Genomic DNA, 21,698 nt, shown 5'->3' with positions numbered 1-21,698 from the left:
TCTACAGAAACGGATCCATCCTCTACCTGGGTTTCTTCAGTCTGGCACCTCCACTCTATTCCCAAGCCCGGCAGGCAAGGAACAGAGAATCTTCAGGTTAGAGGGGAGGGGAGAAGAATGCTGTCAATACACTTAGATTTCTTTTTTTACTTTGACCACATAATCTTGTCTTTTCTGAGAGTAGATGAATAAAGGTACTGAAACCATTTACCTCAGATTGAGACTTGAACCCATGTGCTGGGACTTGAGCCCAGCCAAAACCCTGCTTGGGACTTGAACCCCACCAAAACCTTGCTTGGGACTTGAACCTACATGGCTGGAACTGAAACCCAGTAAAAACGCACAGTACCTGGTTTCGGGACCTAATGAAGCTCAGAAGAAAAAAAAAAGACCAAAAGAATGAAAGACTTCAGTAATTAAGGGAAATGCAAATTAAAGTCATATCATACCCATGTGATTTGTAAAAACTGACAACCACTTTGAAGAGCACAATTGTGCTCATCTCACACGCTAGTAATGCTCAAAATTCTCCAAGCCAGGCTTCAGCAATACGTGAACTGTGAACTTCCAGATGTTCAAGCTGGTTTTAGAAAAGGCAGAGGAACCAGAGATCAAATTGCCAACATACGCTGCATCATCGAAAAAGCAAGGGAGTTCCAGAAAAACACTGATTTCTGCTTTATTGACTATGCCAAAGTCTTTGACTGTGTGGATCCCAATAAACTGTGGAAAATTCTGAAAGAGATGGAAATACCAGACCACCTGACCTGCCTCTTGAGAAATCTGTATGCAGGTCAGGATGCAACAGTTAGAACTGGACATGGAACAACAGACTGGTTCCAAATAGGAAAAGGAGTATGTTAAGGCTGTATATTGTCACTCTGCTTATTTAACTTCTATTCACTTCTACATTAACTTCTTATTTAACTTCTATTAACTTCTACATCATGAGAAACGCTGGGCTGGAAGCAGCACAAGCTGGAATCAAGATTGCTGGAAGAAATATCAGTAACCTCAGATATGCAGATGACACCACCCTTATGGCACAAAGTGAAGAGGAACTAAAGAGCCTCTTGATGAAAGTGAAAGAGGCGAGTGAAAAAGTTGGCTTAAAGCTCAACATTCAGAAAACGAAGATCATGGCATCTGGGCCCATCACTTCATGGGAAATAGATGGGGAAACAGTGGAAACAGTGTCAGACTTTATTTTTCTGGGCTCCAAAATCACTGCAGATGATGATTGCAGCCGTGAAATTAAGACGCTTACTCCTTGGAAGGAAAGTTATGACCAACCTAGATAGCATATTCAAAAGCAGAGACATTACTTTGCCGACTAAGGTCCGTCTAGTCAAGGCTATGGTTTTTCCTGTGGTCATGTATGGATGTGAGAGTTGGACTGTGAAGAAAGCTGAGCACCAAAGAATTGATGCTTTTGAACTGTGGTGTTGGAGAAGACTTGAGAGTCCCTTGGACTGCAAGGAGATCCAACCAGTCCATTCTGACGGAGATCAGCCCTGGGTGTTCATTGGAGGTACTGATGCTGAAGCTGAAACTCCAGTACTTTGGCTACCTCATGCAAAGAGTTGACTCATTGGAAAAGAGTCTGATGCTGGGAGGGACTGGGGGCAGGAGGAGGAGGTGACGACAGAGGATGAGATGGCTGGATGGCATCACCGACACGATGGACGTGAATTTGAGTGAACTCCAGGAGCTGGTGATGGACAGGGATGCCTGGCATGCTGCGATTCATGGGGTCGCAAAGAGTTGGACACAACTGAGCGACTGAACTGAACTTAAAGAGCAATTTGACAATTTCTAGTAAGGTTTAAAATGTTATCCTGTGATACACATCCTACGTGATTGACACTGAGCACGATGTACAAGGATGTCCCCCAGTGGTGTTAGCAATACAGAAACAATTTGGGAAACAACTATATGCCACAGTTGGAGACAGATAAATGATGGTAGTTCATATAGGTGAATACTACTGCATAGTAGTCAATGAATGGGAGCATCATATACAACAGGAATTACACAGTAATGAGTGAAAAAGCTGCAGAGTAAGATAGCATCCGGTTTAACACATGTATGACAACATTGAAGACTGGTGGGTTTACAGATAAGTATAGTAAAAGTATGGCGACCTGGGTGAGAGTGATAAACACAATTCTGGATGCTGACAATACCACAGCAGAGGAAAGGCAATGTGGTCTGGAAGAGTAAAATGTTAAGATTTGACAAAATAAGTGCTTCAGTTTGGATATTCAGTAAGTAAATGTTTTCCATATACTTGAAATAAGTTAACAGAGTGATCAACACAAAACTACCTACTTAAAAGGTAGTTTCAGTAATGAATTCTAGTGCTCTGTATGGGCCAGATGCCATACCAGGAACTGGGAATCTAAGTTTGAACAATGCACGGTACCTGCCCTCAAGAAGATAATCTTCAATGTCCCTGGTGGTCCAGTGGTTAAGAATCCACCTGCCAATGCAGGGGACATGGGTTCTATCCTTGGTCCGGGAAGATTCCACATGCCTTGGGGCAACTAGGCCCGCACACTCTATAGAGCCTACGTGTTGCAGCTCCTGAGCCCAAGCACCCTAGAGCCTGTGCTCTGCAACAAGAGAAGCCACCACAATGAGAAGCCTGCACCGCAACTAGAGAGAGCTGGTGCAGTAACGAAGACCCAGTGCAGCCAAAAAAAAGAGGTAATCTCACCGAAGCAGATTTCGGTTGGCTGGAGAAATCTGTTCTTTAATAATGGGTCTGAGATCCTTAAAAGTTACAAGAATGAATATTACCAACAACAGGGAAGACAACGGCATACACTCACCACTGCCTTGCCTTCTCCGTCTTTCCTTTAAAGAATGAAGATAACAGGGAGAGAAATCTTGAGAATGAATTCAGCATGAAACAGCTGACAACTCCCACACATATACAGGCATTCCTTTTATTATGTTAGAAATATTCTTTAATGAGCTAGCAATTATTTATGTGAAGGAGAGACCAGAAAACAGATACTATCATAATAGTATCAGCCTTATCCTTGATTAGATATGTAGGAATTTACATACAAAACATTATTGCTTAGAATAGGTTAGTGAAGATCTAACAAGCTGTGAACTTGAAAGAGCTTTCTGCTTTTGTGGCTGCTCCAATCAGATCCCAAGACTTAGTTACAAGGATGGAAGAATTCTCCTCTTTTGAACTTAAAACTTTACAACAGTTCGGACGCTGTAAGAGAAAACAATAAACAAAAGTTCAGAGTCATTTAACAACACTAAAACTTTTTTTTTTTTAATACTTCTTCCTCCGTAAGCCCCAAATTATTACCACAGTCTATACTACACAGCTAAAGAGAAAGCTTACCTCTTTCCGGCATGCATCAGATCAAACGCTTCATTAATTTGGTCAAAAGGCAGACTGTGAGTCACAAACTCATCAACTTTTATCTTTTTGGACATATATTCAGACACCAACTTTGGGACACTTTCTACACTCTTCCATCCTAAAGGAAATCATACATTTATTCATTACTTCTTCCAACAAATCTCCATAGTATGCTTATTACTTAGTAGGTGACAAAGACATCTAAGAGAATGAATTTTTTCATGAATTAAAGAGGAATGAAAAACTTCAAAATCAAACTAAAGAGGAGGAAGAATTTAACACACATCTTTAGTTAAGAAAAAAGCAGATGCCTTTTGAGCACTTTTCTTTTTTCTGTGTTAAGATTTTCTAAAATTTCATTAAACCTTAATGGAGATTTAAAAACTATACAGGACAGAACTCTAGAAGTCTCAGAACAAGATTATTTAAGTCCACAACAGCAAAGTTTCTATAATCATGAAATTCAAGGATGAACAAAATTGATGTAATACATGACTTTATTTCTATGCTTTTAATTTCAACAATAAAGATAGCATCTCAGAATAAAAAACTGAACTGAAAAGCAAAGTAGAAGAACTTTACTTATATGTTAACATTTTAAACAAAGTCAGATCCTTCAGTTTTTCACTTGTATTATTAAAAGCAGCAGTAAATGTACAAATAAGCCTTCCCCCTTTTTAAACTAGGGTTTCTTTGGACTATATCTCAAGCTTCTTTTGTGTGTGTGCTAAGTTGCTTCAGTTGTGTCCAACTCTGCGAACCCATGGACTGCCGCCCACCAGCCTCCTCTCTTCATGGGGTTCTCCAGGCAAGAATACTGGAGTGGGTTGCCATTTCCTTCTCCAGGGGATCTTTCTGACCCTTTTCCAAATCTCCCTCCTTACATCCTCAACAGATTACCTTTTTATTCCAAACTGGTGCCTTCCCCCCGCCCTCCCCCGTCATCTCAGGGTAACAGACAACTACAGCTACTGCTATTCCCTACACCAAAACTTCTATTTACATTGTGAGTCATGGGTTAGCAACACCCATGGGGCCCCAAGGCTCCAGCTTATTTCCCAAGGCTTCAGTTAAAAGTGACTTCCAACCCCCCTGGCTCCGTCTCCCAGACATTTTTAGAACATTCTCAAATATAGCTCTGGAACCTCAGCTGATGCCCCTGAGCTGCATGTGTGGCTCTGCAAGTCTGTTCTAATACACTCAAGTGGGGCATGCTAGTGGTCTGCTGCTGCTAAGTCACTTCAGTCGTGTCCGACTCTGTGCGACCCCATAGACGGCAGCACACCAGGGTCCCCCTTCCCTGGGGTTCTCCAGGCAAGAACACTGGAGTGGGTAGCCATTTCCTTCTCCAATGCATGAAAGTGAAAAGGGAAAGTGAAGTCGCTCAGTCGTGTCCAACTCTTAGCGTCCTCCGTCCATGGGATACTAGTGTCTAGGGCTTTGAAAAGAGGGTTTAGTCAGCTTGACATTTTCCTTGACAAACTGTAGTATAAAGAAGGAAAACTTTGTAGTATAAAGAAGGAAAACTTAGGCCAAACCCCTCATTTTTCATACTTTCCCAATTTTATGGCCTTGAGAAAAAAATGTGCCACGCTATGAGGCAGGGAATGAGACACTTTGTTACATGCAGGTCATTTCATTTGAAACTCATGCTATCTAATACTTTTTCCTTAGGAGAATTGTAAGGACATAAATATATTTTTAAAAAATCTATTAAAAACTTAAGATTTCCTTCATTCACAATAGCTGGGATATATAAACATGTTTTGATGTCTGTTCTCTTCCCTAGCTGAGCAACCCTGAGAAACTGTTTCTTAGCATTCTCCTGGTAGTTGGCAACCCCAGGAAACCACATACTTTTAGGATCACTCAAGGGAAAAATGATCCGTCTGGCAGCTTTTCCATTTTGTTATAAGGCTCTGTCTAACTTAAAGTTTTACTCAGACTGGTTACTGCTGAAATCAGTACTGTTCAGACAGAAGCATGATCACATCCAAGGATCACTGCACTCTCTGGGAAAATTTGTAAAAAAAAAATGCCAATAATCTATATAAGTCTACTAGATGACACAAGGTGGCTGGCCTGGTTTATTCTGTATCCAGCTTCTGACCTAGTCTCAGCTATTTCATTAATGGAATATTAGTATTTTTTTTCAGTGTATAAAAAAGTAGCCTTGTGTTTCAGAAGAAGATGAGCACCTCCCCAGTCCCCAGGGTTAGTACTCATTGGCGTTACAATTCTGCTAAAGGAAATAATAGAAGAAAATGTCCTCATCCATCAAATTACCTCCAAAGGCAGTGCCTTTCCACGTGCGGCCCGTGACTAGCTGGAATGGACGAGTGGCGATTTCTTCACCAGAGGCAGCTACTCCCACTACCACGCTGGTGCCCCAGCCTTTGTGGCAGGCCTCCAGCGCTGCTCTCTGCAGGCGAACCACAGAAGTCAGTGCATTTTGCTAAGAATATCTACTTCCCCAGCAACTGCTGGGGGACAGGGTAGTGGTACAGAGAGCTTTTTTAGAAAAATGGCAACAAAATGATCAAAGTATTTATTAAGTTGTTTAATTTTACTGAACAATTTTAACAGGTACTTTTAAAAGAATTTGCTAACTTGGCTAAATATTAACACAAATTGAAAGAATTTAAAGCTTTTATTTGTTGTCTAAGTAAGTCTTAGCACAAAATTCTAAAGACCTTAATAAAGGCAGCGGCAGAGAAGTAACAGTAACACTTCTGCTGAGTGTCTACTCTGTCAAGTACACACCGACAATACCCATACCTGATAACTACCTGCATTTTACACTTGGGGAAACAGATTTAGAGAAGCTAAGTAGTTGCTCAAGGTTACTGAGTTACTAAGTGGATATGTATCTAATTCCAAAGCCCATGTTCTCTATAACTGCATCATCTTGCCTTTTCATTTAATGAAATGCACTTTAAGATTTAGCATAGACTGAAAGGCAAAGAAACATTTGCCTTCATCTTTCCCTTGTATAGTTCAATAGTTATTTTTCCCTTCTTTCAGCAACCATTCTTATCTGACAATTTAAGACTTCTCCTTTGCAAAACAAAACAATTTTTTATCTTAATAAAGGAAATTACATTTTAAAATGCAGTTACACACACACACAAGCACATGGAATGAAACCAGGCATACTCACCATGATTTTCACATTTCCAATACACTCAAAGGAATAGTCGACTCCCCCATCAGTCATCTCAATGAGCACTTCCTGGATCGGTTTACTGAAGTCCTGGGGGTTAATACACTCAGAGGCCCCGAACTCCTTGGCTCTTGCGAATTTATCCTTATTGATGTCCACACCAATGATCCGGGTTGCACCAGCCACCTTACAGCCCATGATAACTGCCAGTCCAACTCCTCCCAGGCCAAAGACAGCACAAGTAGAGCCAGGCTCCACCTAAAATTAAAGATAGCCTATAAGGTACTCATTCCGTAAGAGTCAGTGAAATCATTAGGTTTCTTACACGTTGGGCCAATTTCACTATTTCAGCAAAGCTTTGCTGTATGAAGTTAGAAGGCGGAAGCTAAAACCCAGGCTAACACTTACCTTGGCAGCATTCAAAGCAGCACCATAGCCAGTTGAAATGCCACAACCCAGAAGGCAAACTTTATCCAAAGGTGCTAAAGGATCAATTTTAGCAACAGAAATGTCAGCCACAACTGTGTATTCAGAAAATGTGCTGGTTCCCATGTAATGTAAAATTGTCTTTCCTTTACAAGTAAATCTGCTAGTGCCATCTGGCATTAATCCTTTTCCTTGAGTGACTCTAAAGAAAAAGAAATCAATTTTTTAAAATGATGACCAGTAAATAGAAGATTGTGCTAAGACCAAAACTCTTAATTTCTAAAGTATTCATTAATCAATTTAGCACCTTTCACCAATGCCTGATTAGGAAAACTTTTAAAAGAATTATAATCTTACAAATCTTTTCCAACATTCAATATCCTTCTAGATTACCTGTCAAAGGTACTGAAATAATTTTAACAGGTACAACTTATGGATCACATGAAGTGATTTTAAAATTCCATCATGTGACCCTATATGTGAGACAGCAAAAGATACACAGATGTAAAAAACAGTGTTTTGGACTCTGTGAGAGAAGGTGAGGGTGCGATGATTTGAGACGGTAGCGTTGAAATGTGTATATTATCATATGTGAAGGGGATCACCAGTCCAGGTTCCATGCATGAGACACCGTACTCAGAGCTGGTGCACTGAGATGACCCTGGGGGATGGGATGGGGAGGGAGGTAGGAGAGAGGTTCTGAATGGGGAACACATGTGTGCCCATGGCTGATTCATGTTGATGTATGGCAAAAACCACTACAATACTGTAAAGTAATTAGCCTCCAATTAAATTAATTAAAAAAAATTTTTATTTTTTTACTTTACAATACTGTATTGGTTTTGCCATACATTGACATGAATCCACCACAGGTGTACATGAGTTAAATAAATTAATTTTTTAAAAAAGAAAAAAAGTTCCATCATGAAACTGTGAACAAATACAACTTCAAAAGGCATTAAGCCAAAACAACATCCACACAGCAGAGATTACAAGCAACTAAATAGATGGGGAAACTGTAGAAACAGTGGCTGACTTTATTTTTCTGGGCTCCAAAATCACTGCAGATGGTGATTGCAGCCATGAAATTAAAAGACGCTTACTCCTTGGAAGGAAAGTTATGACCAACCAGGACAGCATATTAAAAAGCAGAGATATTACTTTGCCAACAAAGGTCCGTCTAGTCAAAGCTATGGTTTTTCCTGTGGTCATGTATGGATGTGCGAGTTGGACTATAAAGAAAGCTGAGCACAGAAGAATTGATGCTTTTGAACTGCGGTCTTGGAGAAGAATCTTGAAGGTCCCTTAGACTGCAAGGAGATCCAACCAGTCCATCCTAAAGGATATCAGTCCTGGGTGTTCACTGGAAAGACTGATGTTGAAGCTGAAACTCCAATACTCTGGCCACCTGATGTGAAGAGCTGACTCACTGGAAAAGACCCTGATGATGGGAAAGATTGAGGGCAGGAGCAGAAAGGAATGACAGAGGATGAGATGGTTGGATTGCATCACCGACACAATGGACACGGGTTTGGGTGGACTCAGGGAGTTGGTGATAGACAGGGAGGCCTGGTGTGCTATGGTTCATGGGGTCGCAAAGAATCAGAGTCAACTGAGTGACTGAACTGAACTGATCAAGATCAGCAGATAAAAGCAGATGTCCAAACTGGTTAATTCAGATTTCTTAGGAGGCCTATTTCAAAATGTAATAGTCCCCATGGATTCAAGTTATCTTCTCTCGCAATGGTTTCAAAATTATTTTTGGTATTCTAAATGGTTGTTGTAACATCTTGCTTAGGAATATGGCCCCTAAAAACAGACACAGTCAATCAGTTCAGTCGCTCAGTCATGTCCAACTCTTTGAGACCCCATGGACTGCAACATGCCAGGCCTCCCTGGCCATCGACAACTCGCGGAGATTACTCAAACACATGTCCATTGAGTCGGTGATGCCATCCAACCATCTCATCCTCTGTTGTCCCCTTCTCCTTCTGCTTTCAATCTTTCCCAGCATCAGGGTCTTTTCAGATGAGTCTGTTCTTCGCATCAGGGGGCCAAAATATTGGAGTTTCACCTTCAGCATCAGTCCTTCCAATGAATATTCAGGACTCATTTCCTTTAGGATGGACTGCTTGGATCTCTTTGCAGTACAAGGGACTCTCAAGAGTCTTCTCCAACAACACAGATCAAAAGCATCAATTCTTTAGTGCTCAACTTTTTTTATAGCCCAACTCTCACATCCATACATTATTACTGGAAAAATGATAGCCTTGATTAGATGGACCTTTTTTGGCAAGTAATGTCTCAGCTTCTTAATATGTTGTCTATGTTGGTCATAACTTTCCTTCCAAGAAACAAGCGTCTTTTAATTACATGGCTACAGTCACCATCTGCAGTGATTTTGGAGCCCCCCAAAATAGTTTCTCACTGTTTCTCCATCTTGCCATGAAGTGATGGGACCAGATGCCATGATCTTCGTTTTCTGAATGTTGAGCTTTAAGCCAACTGTTTCACTCTCCACTTTCACTTTCATCAAGAGGCTTTTTAGTTCCTCTTCACTTTCTGCCATGAGGGTGGTGTCATCTGCATATCTGAGGTTGTTGATATTTCTCCCAGCAATCTTGATTCCAGCTTGTGCTTCTTCCAGCCCAGCGTTTCTCATGATGTACTCTGCATAGAAGTTAAATAAGCAGGGTGACAGTATACAGCCTTGACATACTCCTTTTCTTATTTGGAACCAGTCTGTTGTTCCATGTCCAGTTCTAACTGTTGCTTCCTGACCTGCGTATAAGTTTCTCAAGAGGCAGGTCAGGTGGTCTGGTATTCCCATCTCTTTCAGAATTTTCCACAGTTGATTGTGATCCACACAGTCAAAGGCTTTGGCATAGTCAATAAAGCAGAAATAGATGTTTTTCTGGAACTCTCTTGTTTTTTCCATGATCCAGCAGATGTTGGCAATTTGCTCTCTGGTTCCTCTGCCTTTTCTAAAACCAGCTTGAACATCTGAAGTTCACAGTTCACGTATTGCTGAAGCCTGGCTTGGAGAATTTTAAGCATTACTTTACTAGCATGTGAGATGAGTGCAACTGTGTGGTAGTTTGAGCATTCTTTGCCATTGCCTTTCTTTGGGATTTGAATGAAAACGGACCTTTTCCAGTCCTGTGGCCACTGTTGAGTTTTCCAAATTTGCTGGCATATTGAGTGCAGCACTTTCACAGCATCATCTTCCAGGATTTGAAATAGCTCAACTGAATTCCATCACCTCAACTAGCTTTGTTCATAGTGATGCTTTGTAAGGCCCACTTGACTTCACATTCCAGGATGTCTGGCTCTAGGTGAGTGATCACACCATGGTGATTATCTGGGTTGTGAAGATCTTTTTTGTACAGTTCTTCTGTGTATTCCTGCTACCTCGTCTTAATATCGTCTGTTTCTGTTAGAGCCATACCATTTCTGTCCTTTACTGTGCCCATCTTTGCATGAAATATTCCCTTGGTATCTCTAAATTTCTTGAAGAGATCTCTAGTCTTTCCCATTCTGTTCTTTTCCTCTATTTCTTTGCATCGATTGCTGAAGAAGGCTTTCTTATCTCTTCTTGGTATTCTTTGGAATTCTGCATTCAGATGCTTATATCTTTCCTTTTCTCCTTTGCTTTTTGCTTCTCTTGTTTTCACAGCTATTTGTAAGGCCTCATCAGACAGCCATTTTGCTTTCTTGCATTTCTTTTCCATGGGGATGGTCTTGATCCCTGTCTCCTGTACAATGTCATGAACCTCCGTCCACAGTTCATCAGGCACTCTATCAATCAGATCTATTGCCTTAAATCTGTTTCTCACTTCCACTGTATAATCATAAGGGATTTGATTTAGGTCATACCTGAATGGTCTAGCGGTTTTCCCTACTTTCTTCAATTTAAGTGTGAATTTGGCAATAAGGAGTTCATGATCTGAGCCACCGTCAGCTCCTGGTCTTGCTTTTGTTGATTATATAGAGCTTCTCCATCTTTGGCTGCAAAGTATATAATCAATCTGATTTCGGTGTTGACCATCTGGTGATGTCTATGTGTAGAGGCGGGTCATGGTGGAGAGGTCTGACAGAATGTGGTCCACTGGAGAAGGGAATGGCAAACCACTTCAGTATTCTGGCCTTGAGAATCCCATGAACAGTATGAAAAGGCAAAATGATAGGATACTGAAAGAGGAACTCCCCAGGTCAGTAGGTGCCCAATATGCTACTAGAGATCAGTGAAGAAATAACTCCACAAAGAATGAAGGGATGGAGCCAAAGCAAAAACAATACCCAGTTGTGGATGTGACTGGTGATAGAAGCAAGGTCCGATGCTGGAAAGAGCAATATTGCATAGGAACCTGGAATGTCAGGTCCATGAATCAAGGCAAATTGGAAGTGGTCAAACAGGAGATGGCAAGAGTGAATGTCGACAATCTAGGAATCAGCGAACTAAAATGGACTGGAATGGGTGAATTTAACTCAGATGACCATTACATCTACTACTGGGGGCAGGAATCCCTTAGAAGAAATGGAGTAGCCACGATGGTCAACAAAAGAGTCTGAAATGCAGTACTTGGATGCCATCTAAAAAATGACAGAATGATCTCTGTTCGTTTCCAAGGCAAACCATTCAGTATCACAGTAATCCAAGTCTATGCCCCAACCAGTAACGCTGAAGAAGCTGAATTTGAAGGGTTCTATGAAGACCTACAAGACCTTTTAGAACTAACACCCAAAAAAGCTGTCCTTTTCATCATAGGGGACTGGAATGCAAAAGTAGGAAGTCAAGAAACACCTGGAGTAACAGGCAAATTTGGCCTTGGAATACGGAATGAGGCAGGGAAAGGCTAATAGAGTTTTGCCAAGAAAATGCACTGGTCATAGCAAACACGCTCGCTTCTCTTTTATTCATAGCTATTTGTAAGGCCTCCTCAGACAACATTTTGGCTTTTTGCATTTCTTTTCCTTGGGGATGGTCTTGATCCCTGTCTCCTGTACAGTGTCACGAACCTCCGTCTATAGTTCTTCAGGCACCCAATCAGATCTAATCCCTTGAATCTATTTCTCACTTCCCCTGTACAATCCTAAGGGATTTGATTTAGGTCATATCTGAATGGTCTAGCGGTTTTCCGTACTTTCTTTAATTTAAGCCTGAATTTGGCAATAAGGAGTTCATGGTCTGTGCGACAGTCAACTCCTGGTCTTGTTTTTGCTGAGTGTTTCATTCTGTACTCCAAGGCCAAATCTGCCTGTTAATCCAGGTATTTCTTGACTCCCTACTTTTGCATTCCAGTCCCCTATAATGAAAAGGACATCTTTTTTTGGTGTTAGTTCGAGAGGGTCGCACACACTTGTGTTCAAATCCCATGTGGCCCTTGTCAAGTGAATTAACTTCTGTGCCTTCATTCTATCATTAGAAAATCAGAGAAACCATCTTTCTTACAGATTGCTAAAAAATCAAATCAGAGGTTATGTAAGCATTAGCACTGTGCCTAGCACAGAGTGCTTAATAAATAGGTTACTTTTAATAAAAATAAACACTAGAACTTGATGTACAGTCTTGGATAAACCTTTGGAATATATATGAATAAATAAAACATATACAGATGAAGCAAAAGTCAACTGCCTATGGATTCAAGAACATTTCCTTTGAGAGAAACGTAAATATGACCAGAAACAAACAAACAGGTGACAAAGCTCTACCCCAATAACCTTCATATCTTTATGAGAGCAAGTTAAATTTGCTTAGCTCTCAATGTCAGAAGCTGCTCTGCTCTCAGAAGAGGCTCATGAACAAAAGGTGATATGGGATATATTTTAAGCTTTGAAAGAACTTGTCCTTCTAAAAGCTTACAGCCAGCCACAAAAAAGCCTACAACCATTATTCTACTGGGTATGTCAGAAGTCTTTCAGATAGTGTTTGGAATTCCCTTTCAAAATGACTATAGTTTTATTTTTTTGGTTCTAGTTTTGTAACTGTGTTTATGTGATAAAATAAATGCAATTTTGTCTTCCAAAAAAAGAAACTAATTTTGTCAATGGCTTTAGAAAACAATGCAAAAACAAACAGATCTCCCAAATACTGCTGGGTGGAAGTATATCCCATGACTCAGCAACTTCAATCCTAGGGAAATACCCAAGAGAAAGCTGCATAAATGTCCATCAAGATGTCCATCAAGAGTCACACATGGATGCTCCGAGTGGCACTAACCATAGCAGGGTCAAAGTGGGGAGTAATGTAAATGTCCATGAACAGGAGAAAGGGTAAACAGAGATATTTGGAATGAAACAAAAGAGAATCAGAGGCATATAGCAGCGTGGCCACCTCAACAGATATTATGAATGAAAGAAACCAGGCAAAAGAGCACATTCTGCATAATTCTGTTTATATGAAGTTTTACAGTGAAAAATAACAATAGTGGTTACCTTTGAGGGAGGGAGGTGTTTACCTGTAAGGGACATGAAGAACTTTGTTGGCAGCTGGAAGGGTTTTCTATCTTGATCTGAGTGAAGGTTATAACTATTAGGTGTCTTTAGGCATAAAAATTTATTGGGCTGTACACTTAGTATTTGTACACTTTAATTACTTCATTATATGTATGTTCTACTTCAGTGACAAAAAAGAGGCAAAAGGGGGAAAATAGACACAAGATCTTAAATGCCTCAAAGAAGTTCTTTAAGTGTGTAACCTTGCTACAATAAAATAACCACCTTTTCTTTGTCAAAGGGTTATGTTATCTCTTGGAGTCTTCCCAAAACCTTATGAGCTAAGTTTTATTACTTCAGTGTCATGGACAATAAAATGGCTCATCAAAATTCCTTCATTCAATTTCATAACCATGTTCCTCCTTACTACCTATTTTGGCAAATTTAGCCTAGTATTATAGAAAGAGAATGGGTTCAGAAAATTGCATTATCTCTCCCAACAGCTGACGATGCTGAGCACACCACTTAATTTCCAAGTCTAAATTTTCTCATCTATGAAAATACAGTGACACCAGTAATAATGACAGGTTGCCATCAAGACAGAATGAAATAATGCACGTAGAATGCTCTGTATAAATTGCCACGTAATTACGTATCATGATGAATATTACCTCTTGTTTTAAGAATAAAATTAAAAGATACTAACCTTATCTTCTGGCAAAGGTTTGTTTTAGGATTCAGACAAAATTTGCATTCTCCACACTGGGGGATGTAAAGTGGGATGACAGTATCACCTAGAAAACAAACGCAAGGACACTATCCTGAATTGGTAGCACCTGATTCTAAACAAATACTTCAGCCCCTACAAATTCCCATTCTTGTCAACTCACACAGCTTTGCAGGTTAACAACTTTAAGGCCTAGAACTTTACGTACATAACATCAGACACTGCCTGACTATGCAAAAAAAGAAACAAAAAACAAGCTTCAAATTTTTATCTAAATGAAACTTTCAAAACAAGTGGAGAACAAGCAAGTCATGTGCTTCAATATACTGACTTGATGCATCTTCAAAAATTCTTGCTTAATTGGGCAAAAACCATGTCAGATAAGTAGCAGTTTCATAATCAGAAAGGAAGAAGCTCTCAAATATTTGTGTTTTCCAGATGAGGAATAAAATCAATCTTGACAACTTACTTAGGCCGTAACTTATTCGCAAATAAACAATGTATAGTTTATCAGAAATATAATTTTGTATAAAAATAAGCCAAAATTGTAAAATAAGTGGTTCAAATACCCTCCTTACCTGCCTTCAGCTTAGTAACTCCTTCACCAACACTCTCCACAATTCCAGCACCTTCATGTCCCAAGATCACTGGATAATTCCCTTCAGGATCAGCCCCACTCAGTGTATAGGCGTCAGTGTGGCAAACTGCAGTGGCAATAATCTACCAGGATGTTAAATAGCGTCTGAGTGTATGCACATGCAATTCAGAGTGACACATAGGGCAAAGCAGAGACATTTTTACTTAACAGCATATTTTACTGATTAGAACATAGACTTCTTTCATATTTTAACCTCTCTAAAATCAGCACGTGCTCATCACCGATGGCATCTTAACAACTGGAATTGGCAGCATTTTCTTAGTGGTACATAAAAGTAATGGTACATTTATAGGCAATGAAACATAGTGTATCTATTCTCCTTTTCAATACATGTTAGCAGGAGAAGGTAAACCAGGGCATGTTATGGGCACAGTGCTTTATGCGGGTGTGGAGAGGAACACCACCTGTGTGCAAAAGCAGGTACAGCCCATCTCAGTGCTGGCCTTCTCCTGACTGTTGGGGAATGAGATTTCTAAAAAGACATATGCCAGCTTGCTTGGTCTGTAGCAAAACTCAAGAGCTTTTATTGGAACCAACTCCCTCTTCAGCAACCACACAGAATTTCTGCTTAAATAAGCCCTTTATCCCAATTTTTCTGGCTTTCAAGTATCTCTTTTCTTTTCAAACTGCCAAAAGCACAGAAAGGAAAAGTCTTGGGGGTGTCCCTTTTTCTGCTTCTCACATTTAAACCTGATTACAATGTAACATTCTTAGCTGTTAGCAGTTTCCCCGGGGAAGACTGGTAGCCCTGTACAGCTCATATTAGCACATCCAGGATCAACTTTTTCTTTAGCAGCAAAATCACAATCAGGTTGATTTCTGTAAAGATTTCAGATTCCTGAGCCTGGGTTAAAAGAATCTGAAAAAATTATTTGGCCCTGGCTTCTCAACTTGTTAACTGTGATCCCCGGAAGCATGAAAACTGGAGGTGGGATTGGGGAAGTATACTCCAATTCACAGCAAAAAATGGTTATTTTTTCTAAAAAGTTCATTTTACTCAATGGTCATTAGTTTAAAGTACTGATTTTACATCACAAGTACAGAGTAGAATGCCAGAGTATCCAGCTGGCTGCCTTGTGCAATATGCCTCTCTCCAGGGGTAACTTCACTTTCTCTGCCACAGCAGAGATTAAGAGGTGCTGGGATAATGAATCCCCTGAACCTTGGACTTGTCTGCAAAGGTCAGTACATTTTAAAGCTCTCTAAGCAAGCCTGCTTCACTTGCTTGTTGATCCAGTCAGTTAGGAACCTGTTCCCAAATCTTATTTGAAGTTTCTTCCAATAATCCAAAGAATCTTAAGAATACATCTTAAGTTACAGGATCAGCAGAAAGGGGAACATCCTATAAAGTCACCCTAAACCCAGGCTATAGAAGATCAATTGCACTCATCCACTGATCCTTGGAGAAGGCTGTTCAGTGCAACACCAAAGCTAAAAAGAGAGGAGCACTGCCAAACTGGGAGGGATGGACTGAGAGCTGGGATTCCAAGGCTGGATGACTCTCAGTCCCTTCTGCTTGACACTGTCCTTGGGGATTTCTCCTCTGTAGACCTCAGAGGACTCATCTATGTAGAGACCTAATTGTAGGCCTTCTTTTCCAGTGCCTTAGATGTTTCATTACCTTAATTCGAACTTCATGAGCCTTTGGGGGTGCCACCTCTACCTCCTCTATAGAAAGAGGCTTCCCAGCCTCCCAGGCAACTGCAGCCTTGCACTTGATAACCTGCAGTGGGGGAAAACAGAGCAAGATGCTTATCCTCCTGAACTGATCACAGCTACTTAGTTAATTTAGATGATGATGAATACTAATCTTAGAGAGTATATCACCAATTCACAATGACACAACTCCAAGTGATACTGAGAATCTCCTGGCATGTGTTTATACTTTATATAAGTAGTACTCATTAAAAAATTTTCATTGAGATGATCACATGTGGAAGTTTCATTCAGGAATTCCCTGGCAGTCAGTGGTTAGGACTCAGCACTTTCATTGCTGGGGCCTGGGTCCCTGTTGGGGGAGTGAGGGAGGGGAAAACTCAGATGCCTGCAAGCTGCATGACCAAAAAAAAGTTTCATTCATCAAATATTTAATGACCCTCTACAAAACATAAGGCAGGAGAAGGTTAAGAATACAGGTTCCAAGAGAATCTGATTCAGTAGGCTGGTATAGGGCCCAAGGGCTCTGAATGCTTAAGATGTGCCCTATGAAATTTTTTTGCTCAGGCTGGTGTAAGTAACACTGGTTTACTGTAAAACTGCACAGCAGGAAGTGGTATAAGGAAGAGAATCAGAATGGGGAATCTAAAAAAACAATAACACCACCACACCTATCCCTTTCAATTGTGCTATGCAATACAGTAGCCACCTGCCACATGTAGCTTTTGAGCACTTGAGAAATGGCCAGTTTGAACTGATAAGCTGTGCCTGTAAAATAATCCCAGGTTTTGAAGACTATTAAAAAAATGCTGATTATATGTTGAGATGGTATTTTGAATATATTGGGTTAAATTTTAATCCAACTTAATACCATTTTAATGTGGCTAATAGAAAAATTAAAATTATATACATGACTCATACTGTATTTCTATAGTATAGTGCACTTTAGAGATTCCAGTTGGTATACTTCTCCTTTACTAGAGAATCAAGTGTAATGAGGAAGGTTTTGATTAGTTCACAGAATGATTATGAAACATGTTTATGGAATAAAGGTTGTGCTGAGTTTATAGTAGACTTGAGAGCCAACAATTACAAAATGTGTGATTTAAAGGGAGAGGCACAAAGTGCTACAGAATGCAAACTGTGGAGAAAGAGTGTAACAGTGTAACTATGGTTGGTGGGCTTGGGGAAGTGTCACTTTTAACTGGGATGAAAGATGAGGAACAGTTACAGAAAGATAAAATATCTACATATAGAACGATTGTGAGCTGTGGATATGAAAATGAAGCCCCTAATACAGTCCTTGACAAGGTGCAGCTTTGCAGAAATAAGTCAGTAGCCATTAGTAGCAAGAGAACAAAGAGTGGAGGAAAAGAAGAGCTGACCTATGCAGAGGGATGAGTGGCTTCCATAAACTTATGAGGCTGGAAATAATCACTTTTAAAATTAAAATGTAGATATTAAATGCTGATAAAAAATTTATACACTGCATTAGAAACTTTTTTCACCTCAATGTACCATTAATCCAAAACTCCAAAGGTAAAATTCAAAATACTAACAATGAAATCACATATTCTAGAGATCTAAAGCAACAAGAATAAATAATTCATGCACAATCTAAGCTTTAAATCCCTCCTCCCCCCCTTTTAAAGCATATCTGAAAGTTTAACGTTTTCCTTTCAAAAACAATTCTAAACAAAACAAAGCCTCACTCTAAATCCGCAGTCAACTGCCCTGCTTCAACATCTGAACTATCACATGAAAAACAGCTGCCAACTTGTTAAATCTTAAAGGTCGTTTAGACTTTATCATTTCTATTCAAGTTCAAATCTTTCAAGAAAATTTCTTAACTTTGTAAAGCATTAAGACAAACAGCGACGTTAGATTAACCCTGTTACTCCCGCATTTCTGCCTTTACTGGCTAATGTGTATTTCAGGAACTTTTAATAGTCTGTTGCACAGGGTGCAAGCCCGGCTCACTATCCTTAGTGTGACCACTAATCGCGACTAACCTGTAACTCTCAAGTTTTTTATCTAAAATGAGGTACAATCTTGCATAGGTGTTACAAAAGGATTAAAGTAGAGTGTGTATAAAGCTCTGGTGCCCAGGTGCTTCAAAACTTTACGGAGCCTTCCAAAAGTACAGTCCTTGGAGGCAGAAAAATAGCTCAATTATGAACTACTATGGTGAAACACAACCTAGGGGTTAGGAGCACGGGCTCTAGCTGCAGCTTTGCTACCTCAAAGTCTGATCCACAGCAAGTGATGTAACTTTATGTACGCAAAGCGTGGGGACTCTTAAACCACCTCCAAAATACCAGGATACCGATCCCACCCCGCCCCCACTCTCCGGTTCTCCCCACCCCCATCCCGCTTGGGCTGCCCCGAAGCAGCAGAACCCGGCCACGAAAAGAGCCGAATCAAAGCTTCCTCCCTTCCTCCCTGCTGAGCTGCTAGCTCCCCATGGCCGCGTTTCAGCTCCACCAGCCAGAGTCAGGCTCCGGGCCAAGCCCCACGCGCCCCCCACTCCTCTCAAGCCAGCGGCCAGGTTCAGCTCCATGCTTTCCCTCCCTCTCTCCCTTTCTTGGACTCAGCCAGTGTAACAGCGGATTATACCTGGTTCGCCATTTCCTCAGACCGCAGTGAGCGTGAAGCAGATAACTGAGAAGAGCCCTGCAGGGTCGGGGATGTGGGCGAGGCCTGCGTCCGCCAGCGCCGGGGCGAGCGTGTGGGCGGGGGTTGCGGGGGCTGGAACGTGGCGGGTGGGGCTTGAGGCCTGGGAAGGCCGGAGCTCTAGTTGATACCAGGTGGTCTCGCGAGAAGTTGGAGTTTCCAGTAGGCTGGGAAGCGGCGGCGGCGGCCGCTCAGTGAGCGACGTAACAGTCTGTAAAGTATCTGTCGGGTGAGGGTTTCCCCGTGTAACTGTAGCCCAGGCAGCGTAGGTAAAGCTTATAAAGGAGATATGTGGAGGGCGAGGAACCAGGAATTTCACTGGAAGTACGTGAGAAACCGTAAGAGGACTGCACCTTCTACGCGCCTTGTGGGCACGTCTTGAGGGCTCAAGATGAGTGAGATACAGCTCTGCAGGAGAGTCTCCATCAGCTGAGCTTTGAGAAGGAGGATAAAGGGCACCCCCAAAACGGGGGCTTATTGGGAAAAGTCCCAGTATCAACTTAAAAAAAAAAAAAGCACAAAGGAAGACCTGTGAGTTGAGTTTCTTCAGTGTCTTACTAAGGACTGTGGCCTGGAGACAAACTCTCATATCCCGAGGAACTATTCTGAAAAGGTGGGGGAAGGCTAGAGTACGTGTGATTTTGGGGTGCCAGGTTGTAATCAAGCATACATCTCCTGGAGGATTATTGCTAGTCCTGAGGAACAGATATCCAAATGATTTTTGTGTTTTTTCTAAATATAGGAGGATGTGAGAATCTAGGTTCTAAAAATGTTTCTCTTGAAATATTTCTAACTATCTAAGGGCCTATTTCGCCTATTTTGCCAGAGCACAGGGTACCTCTTTCTTGATCTTTTCCCAGAATTCCTCTCTGTACTGCAGGTCAGTGATTGCTGTGGCTAATTAACTCAGGCCTTGTAGAACTGAATGGTGGGCAACATTCTTCAGTTTAAGCCAGGCTCCTATTCCAGCTGCTGCTGAAGGGTAAGTAGGATTTATGGTGGTGGTTCATAGGACATGGGGAGAGAACTATGCAAGGAGGAGAACGGGGCAGTGAAAAATCTCGGGGACATGGATGCAGCTGATGTGTTTTTAGAGTGGAGCAAAGTGTAGAGAGAGAGAGGATGGATTATTTGCTAGTTTACGCTTAAACTATGTTAGGGATGCTAGATTTTATTAAAATGCCTTTATTGGACAGACCACTCTCTTCTCGCTGCTCATTTTTTTTTTTTTTTAACAGCATTTTAGTGGCTCCTCAGTATATACCTTAAGGGTTGGTGCTCTCACAAGTATGTCCAAAATGTTTCACGTCACCCATTTATCTTTACTGTGGCTTTAAATTTTATTTATATAGAGACAATTTCTAGATTGTGAATCAGGATGGCTTCTGGTAAACTCAAGACTTGAGAAGTTCCTCAAGTCAATGTTAAATACTAAACGACAGATTAAAGAAGCTCAGGGAACACCAGGGAGCCTAATGCCAAAACACAGAACAAAACCAACCAAACAAAAATACACTTAGGCATAATATATTCAAACTACAGAAAAAGGAAAAAAATCTTGAAAGAAGCCAGAAGGAAAGAAAACATCTTATGAAAAGAGGAGCAAAGGTAAAAATTACATCCAGTTTCCCCTCAGAAATCATCTAAGCAAAAATATAGTGGAATGAAACATAAGTGTTGAGGAGAAAAAAACCTTCCAATCTAGAATTCTGTGTTCTGTAACTTTATCCTTTAGAAGTGAATGAGAGATAAAGACTCTCTTAGATAAACATTGATGAAATTTGTTGCCAGAAGACATGCCTTGGAAGAAATGTTAAAAAAATTCTTCAGAGAGAAGGAAAGTGAGTCAGGTCAGAAACTCATCCAAATAAAAGAAGGGCAATAGGGAATGAATAGGTGATAGTAAAATAAAAACTTTTATTTTTCTTTATTGATTTAGCAGAGAACGTAGCAGATAACAGTTTCATTCAAAATAAAAATATTCAAAACAGTATTATTCAAAAATAATAATAGAAAAACTACTTCATGATTATGAAGTATGTATAATTGAAATGGATGACAGCAATGACACAAGGGATTAGAGAGAGGAATTAGGATTATATTGATTTTGTAAGGTGTTAGTACTGCCAGTGAAGCAGTATAGTGCTATTTGAAAGTGAACTTGGATTGGTTGTAATAAATATATATTGCAAATTCTAGGGCAAACACTATAATTTTTTTTTAAAGTACAATTGATATACGAAGAAAGAAGGGAAAATGGAATCAAGTATTGGGTTGACACCAAAAAGGAAGAAAAGACAAAAATGGTAACCAAGAAGGGCAACCAATGTTAATGGAAAACAGTAACAAATACAATAGATAGTAATCTGACTGTATCAATAATCATTTAAAATGTCAATGGTCTAAATGCACCAACTAAAAGAAATTGTCAGTGTGAATCTAAAAACAAGTATCAAATATATGTTTTATTTTGTAAAATCTGCTTTAGTTATTTAAATTAAAAAAATTTCTTTTGGCCACACTGCACAAAGTGTGGGATCTTAGTTCCCTGAACAAGAATTGAACCTAG

General features: G+C 40.4%; 1 protein-coding gene across 1 annotated transcript; it reads right to left on the bottom strand.

Annotated features, from left to right (window-relative positions):
- Positions 1–2,935: 2,935 nt before the first annotated feature.
- Positions 2,936–19,180, bottom strand: LOC120861909 (alcohol dehydrogenase class-3). Its single transcript, XM_040237808.1, has 9 exons — positions 19,073–19,180; positions 16,422–16,523; positions 14,721–14,862; positions 14,122–14,209; positions 6,963–7,182; positions 6,552–6,812; positions 5,678–5,813; positions 3,371–3,509; positions 2,936–3,235 (listed from the first exon to the last, which is right to left on the bottom strand). Exons 1-9 carry the CDS (start codon positions 19,082–19,084, stop codon positions 3,211–3,213), a joined length of 1,125 nt encoding a protein of 374 aa, XP_040093742.1. The 5' UTR covers positions 19,085–19,180; the 3' UTR covers positions 2,936–3,210.
- Between the last annotated feature and the right edge of the window lie 2,518 nt (positions 19,181–21,698).

The sequence above is a fragment of the Oryx dammah genome, unplaced genomic scaffold (assembly GCF_014754425.2).
Source record: "Oryx dammah isolate SB20612 unplaced genomic scaffold, SCBI_Odam_1.1 HiC_scaffold_3, whole genome shotgun sequence".
NCBI lineage: Eukaryota > Metazoa > Chordata > Mammalia > Artiodactyla > Bovidae > Oryx > Oryx dammah.
This window is presented reverse-complemented; position numbering and strand designations above follow the sequence as displayed.